Genomic DNA, 6320 nt, shown 5'->3' with positions numbered 1-6320 from the left:
ACTTTGTATTAGGTTGTTAACCTATTTCCTTATATATAAGGAAAACAAGCTCTTAACCAAGTAAAAACAGTTTAAGGGCATACTCCAAACCCAATAGATAAAGTGTGTGTATTTTTTTTCAAAGAGTGGAAGAACCTATCATAACTCCTTTGTCAAACAAGCAGTGAAGACAACCATCACTAATTGCTATCAACGAATGCAGTGATGACAACCATCACTAACTGCTATCAACGAATGCTTGCTGACTCATCATTGTTATTCCAGGAAAACCATGCCACCTGGAATTACTCACTAGTCCTCCGTAAGAGGACAAATTTTCACTAGTGCCAAATGCCTCTAGATCTTGGACCATTAACCTGTTTCGGTCTCTTAACCAAACAAAAATTATTTTATGACATAGTCCCGAGCCAAGATAAAACATATTTTTAATATAAATAATAGGGTTAAAAAATTCAAAAACACATTATTGATTTTTCCATGATTATTAAATTTTAAATTTATGTTCATTTATTTAAATGATCATAAATTAATTAAAATTTAAAAAATTTGAATTTTTCTTACAAGTTTTCAAGCCACCTACCGTATAAAAAAAAAGGAGTCAATTGGTACAATTTTAGTGACGTTAAAGAGCCCCACAACAAGTATCGTGAGAGGAAGGTTTAACGTGTAAAAGGGGTTGATGTGCAACATTAAATAAAAAAATAAAAACTAAGGCAAGGCCATGACCATGTTACTGGTTTGTAAGATTTCCACGTAGGACGCCACGTTAAACAAGACACGTTGGCTAAACGATATGCCCTTTCCTACACCACCAATAAAAACGTCCGCTTACGTCGAATGAATAACGCCGACGCGTTAGATTGTATACGTGGACGCCACGTCGGAATAAGACACGTAGGCCAAACGAGATTCCCTTCCCTACCTCACAGCAGTGTAAAAAACGTCCGGTTATCTCGCAGGACAGAGTGTGTCGGTTATTAGACGACTTTGCAGCAGACTGATAAGGATCGCCATTAGATAGCTCGGAGTCAGGTGACCGGAAACAGGTAACGCCGGTGGACATACATGAGCGGGCGACACATGGAAGAGGGTAAAATTGGTCGGCTGTTTTGTTTGTCTGGCCAATGTACAGGGGTTGCAGGCGGATCAATGAAATTCCTGAGGGTTTAAACTACCAAGGAGGGTTACACAAAATACCTACTAGACCTACGAATTCAAGTATGGGATTATCGGGTTTTTGATTTCATTCATTTTATTTTCTGGGTTTCGAATCCGGGCCTGCTATCCGTCGGAAATAGAGTGCTTCTGTCATTTCGAGGGTTTTCAATGCAGGCTTAATAAGCCCTCTCGGCTGATTCAGGGCTTCGTTTTTTTTTTTTTTTCTATTCTTTTAATGAATCCAATGTTGAAGAGAATAAAGCACCTGGTGCAGATGCATTTCAGGTTGGCAAATATGGAGAGGAAATGGATCTTTCCTCTGGCAACGGCGACGCTGGTGTCATTGTTTCTGGTGTTAGTTGCAACCCTTTTCTCGGTTTCAAACAATGGCATGTATCCAGTCCTGTCGTATTTTCGCTTCAAAGGAGGGGGGGCCGAGGTCGCCAAGGCAGTTTTCGTGGAATCCAAGATCTCCTCTGCTGCTGCCACATCAATGGAAGCCCTACCTCCTCCGCCTAGATTGGCTTATTTGATTTCAGGGTCGAGGGGGGACGGGAAGAGGCTGATGAGAACGTTGCAGGCATTGTACCATCCATTGAACCAGTATGTTGTGCATCTGGACCTCGAATCGTCTCCCAGAGAGAGGGTCGATCTCGCGTACTATGTGAAAACAAATCCAATTTTTGCGAAGGTTGGGAATGTGCACATGATTACCAAGGCTAATTTAATTACCTACAGGGGACCTACAATGGTTGCTAATACTCTCCATGCTGCGGCAATTCTTTTGAAAAAGAGCCAGGATTGGGATTGGTTTATCAATCTTAGCGCCTCCGATTATCCGCTGGTTAGTCAAGATGGTATGCTGTTTCAATTTCCTTCCTTAGAATAGGACATAACTCTAGCTCTTATGAGCACGGGTGTATGTATGTATGTATGGATTGTAACTTGTTAGTGATGCTTCATTTCTGAGTGTTAACAATGGTTTTCTTTCATGGACCGAGGACTCAGCCACTCCCAAATTGGCAACATCCTGCGAAGTATGAGCTTAGACCTCGAGTTTACTATTTTAGCTTATTGCAGAGTCACATGGATGTCAGCCTATTCGACACACAGAATTGATCATATCTTGACTGGGGAACACCATACACACAGACAGATAATAGTGATGTTATTGTTAAATTACTCTCCAGATAATCTTTCCTTAGTAATGATGTTTTTTATTGTTAAATTACTCTCCAGATAATCTTTCCTTGTTACAATAAAGTGACTAGCATCCATCACTTATCAAAAAGTGGGGACACTGTTTACAATGCCAGATGTCCACCCAGCCTTTTGTAGCATCCACAACCAGAATCCACCATCTATCAAGAGATGGGGCACTGCTTTCACTCCAGGGCGTCCACCCAGCTTCATGTAGCGGCCATGATGGCTCAGTTAAGACTCAATACAACGCTCCTCTTGTAGAAAAGTGCCAGCCATTTGTCTGGCGAGTCAAACCTTACCTTTTGGGCTGCTACATCGCGATCTGTCTCCCCTCTTGTGGCTGGTAGTAAGTGATGTAGACTGACATGGGATAAATGGGCATCATATTGCCCCTCATTCGAGTGCTATTCCTGACAGGAAATCGATCTAAATCCTCAGCATGCGTAAACTGCAATTTTAGAGTAATATGCAATGGTTAAAAATGGTTAAAAACTAAAATGGCAATTTGAACAATGTTAATTGAGATTTCAGGGATTACTGGTCTGCCGAATTCCGGTGGATACAGGGTGATTGCATGGCCGTGAAAAGTCATTACCCTTGAAAGGATCAAACTTAGTTTTGGCAAAGATGTGATCACAAAGGGTAAATATATTACCAAAGTTGTCTAGGATTTATGATTATCTCTAACTGCACTCTGAGAGTGGGGCAACCTCCCATAAATTGGGAACCTGGTGGATGACCTAACAAGCCATCAAACTCACTATTCAAACAATAAACACCCTATTGGCAAAACAGTGAAATAATCATTCTAACCTATATTCACACACAACTTGTGATGTTTGACCTATATCACATATGGATACAGTAGGTTACAGGATGTTCAATAGACGTAAGTGATTATTTTTCCAATTGCATCATCATATGTGTGCTACAAACTAGGTTTAGTGAAAAACTTGGTTAGACTGGGGGATCGAGTTTGGCTCGAGTAGAATGACACTTTTTTTACTGTTTGAATTATATAAACTCACGAAGGGCTCACACCTGGTTTTTCATCAAGCTTGCAGCTCAAACTTGCTGGCCAGCGAAAAAGTTGTGAGTACCCGAGAGTACACACGAGTTCCAATGAGTCAGTTACTCTCGCTTTTTGGTTGAGCCTAGTTTGAGTTGGGAGTAATTTGGGGCCTGATTGAGTTTTTCAACAAGGATCAGATGGAATTCAACTTATTCCATGGAGAAAGAGTTTATGGTATTTGATTTGAACAAATTGGACAAAAATGAATAGTTCATTTCACATCAAAATAATAATTTCACAAATTGGATTGTGGGAAGGGTCAGACTTACGTTGGTCTGAGACGCCACTACTGGGGGTTAGCTTTTCCACCAAATTTGCCTGTGACATCCACTTGGTGTCAATCCCACTGTTAGTAGTGGGGTTTACAGTGGAGTGGCCTACCCCTAAATTGGAACTGTGTTGGATGACATAGCAAGCCATCATCCTCCTCACCATTGGCGAAACATTGAGTTAATGATTTTGACTTATATCCCTAAATAGCTTTCTAATGTTTGACCTATATGTTGCATCAATAGAATAGGTTAGTTTACAGGTGTAGATGTTCGTTAAATTGATTGCGTAGCCTATTACACAATCAGAAGACTTCAGCTTATTCCATAGAAATAGTGTATAGCATCGTGTCTCCCCTAGATTGGAACCCTGATGGATGGTATAACAAGCCATCATCCTAATTATTTTATGACCTACATGTCCACATAGCCTTCTGATGTTTTCCCTATATGGAACATGGATAGAGTGAGATACAGAGGTAGGTTACAGGTCTTCTGTGTACGTTGAATTGATTTTATAAGTTATTGCATATTCAGGCATAGTTCATTTTTTCCATGGAAAAAGAGTTCATCAGATTTGATTTGCACATAAATTGGACAACCGAGTAAACCGGATTAGTATTGATTATTTACCTATAGCATAGTCAAACAGAAGTCCATCTTTTCTAGAGAGTGAGCTATTATCACATTTGATCTACTGATAAATTGGACAAAGCCAAATAAACTGGATTAGACTGACTGTGCGAACTGACCTTGTTGAATCTATTGCTTTTCCTTCTAAATCGTATTCAGGTCGAAAATCTGCCTGACATTGGCATTGAGCTGATCATGTTACTTGTGCACATTGCACAGATCTATAAACGATGAATTGATTATTTAACCCATTGCAGAATCAGAGAGAATTTAGCTTATTCGATAAAAATCACATCTGATCTGCACATAAATGATAATTTGGACAAAACCGAATATTTTATTTGCACATTGAATTAATAATTTTACAAATGGATGGTCCGAGTAGTTTTAACTTTTTACTAAACTAGATTAGACTGGCTGTGGGAACTGATCTAGTTGAATTTATTACCTTTTCTTTCTAAATCATATTAAGGTGAAAAATCTGCTTGACATTGGAACTGATCTGACAACGTTGTTTGTACACAGATCTGCTGCATACTTTTTCATATTTGCCGAGGGATTTTAATTTCATTGAGCACACCAGCAACATTGGATGGAAAGAGTAAGTACAGATTTTGTTTAGTGGCTTAAAATTTGAAACTTAGCAGTCGATGATGAAATGGGCAATGATGGACGACCTTATATATTTGGTCATCTATGTATAAACCCATTTTGCCACAATAGTCATCAACGAGAACGTTTTATGCAGGCATCAGCGAGCTAGACCAATTATTATAGATCCTGGATTGTACATGTCAAAAAAGTCTGATGTTTTTTGGGTTTCACAAAAGAGAGGTGTTCCTACATCATTTAAATTGTTCACAGGTGAGGTGTTGGGTTCTGTTACACTTTTTCGTTCTCTTCACATGAAACGTAAGATGAGAGAAATCTAACACTGTTGTTTATGCAATGTAGGTTCTGCTTGGATGGCATTATCTCGTGCATTTATTGAATTCTGTATCTGGGGTTGGGATAATCTTCCTAGGACCGTTCTAATGTATTATGCGAATTTCATATCTTCTCCTGAGGGATATTTTCACACGGTCATTTGCAATGCTCAAGAGTTTCAGAACACTACAATCAATCATGACTTGCATTATATATCATGGGACACTCCACCGAGGCAGCATCCACATTCTCTTGGTCTACAGGATTTCGAAAAAATGAATGAGAGCAATGCTCCTTTTGCAAGGAAATTTGATAGAATGGATCCCGTACTTGATAGGATAGACGAAGAGCTCCTGGGTCGGACAAATGGGAGTTTTGTTCCTGGTGGCTGGTGTATAGGAAATAGAGATGATGGAAGTGATCCTTGTTCAGTCATGGGTGATAGAACTGTTCTTAAGCCTGGTCCAGGTTCCAAGAGGCTTCAAAAATTGATTGTGGGTCTCTTGTCGAAGGAAAATTTTCGTACCAGGCAATGCAAGTAGAAGTGCAACTTCAGATTCATCTTAATTTGATGGTTGTTTAATTGTTTCAGGAAACAAATTTGAAGCCTTGTTTCAGGGATCAGGGATCAAATTTGAAGCCTTTATATTCAGAGCCCTTCACATCTTTAGTGTCATATTTCCCCCCAAATTAGAAGTTATACCAATTTTTTTCGAATGAAAAGAAGAGCATGGTATGTAGTCTTTTACTTTATGGTGCATTTGATTACATGTCAAATATTACGACATATTTGTAATATAAATAATTTGATTTAAAAGATAAATGGAAAACATTATGACATATTTGTTACTAATAATTAATAGTTACAAAAAAATATAACAATTGATATGAAAAATAACTGGGATATTGGTTGGTTGTTAAAGTGGGTGTTGTTATTGCCAACTGAGATTTAAATATCTTTAGGTACATATTTTTCCTTTGCGGGCTGGTGCATTTTGATAAGGGAATAAAAGACTTTGACAAAATGAACACCGTGTCTTGAGTGACTTTGACAAAAT

General features: G+C 38.8%; 1 protein-coding gene across 1 annotated transcript; it reads left to right on the top strand.

Annotated features, from left to right (window-relative positions):
* Nucleotides 1-1019: 1019 nt before the first annotated feature.
* Nucleotides 1020-6102, top strand: LOC149230048 (beta-glucuronosyltransferase GlcAT14B-like). Its single transcript, XM_089378837.1, has 4 exons — nucleotides 1020-2015; nucleotides 4861-4936; nucleotides 5084-5199; nucleotides 5290-6102. Exons 1-4 carry the CDS (start codon nucleotides 1394-1396, stop codon nucleotides 5802-5804), a joined length of 1329 nt encoding a protein of 442 aa, XP_089234963.1. The 5' UTR covers nucleotides 1020-1393; the 3' UTR covers nucleotides 5805-6102.
* The last annotated feature ends 218 nt before the right edge of the window (nucleotides 6103-6320 follow it).

This window comes from Pinus tabuliformis, chromosome J (genome assembly GCF_031772625.1).
Source record: "Pinus tabuliformis cultivar Carrire ecotype Pingquan chromosome J, CPIR1, whole genome shotgun sequence".
NCBI lineage: Eukaryota > Viridiplantae > Streptophyta > Pinopsida > Pinales > Pinaceae > Pinus > Pinus tabuliformis.
Note: the sequence above shows the minus strand (reverse complement) of the source record. Positions and strands in the feature narration are given on the sequence as shown.

Excerpts from the sequence above, each read along its gene's own strand:
- LOC149230048 (XM_089378837.1), top strand. The coding sequence starts at position 1,394 with ATGAATCCAATGTTGAAGAGAATAAAGCACCTGGTGCAGATGCATTTC. Across the intron at positions 2,016-4,860 it reads TCCGCTGGTTAGTCAAGATG|ATCTGCTGCATACTTTTTCA; the intron begins GTATGCTGTTTC and ends GTTTGTACACAG. Across the intron at positions 4,937-5,083 it reads AGCAACATTGGATGGAAAGA|GCATCAGCGAGCTAGACCAA; the intron begins GTAAGTACAGAT and ends CGTTTTATGCAG.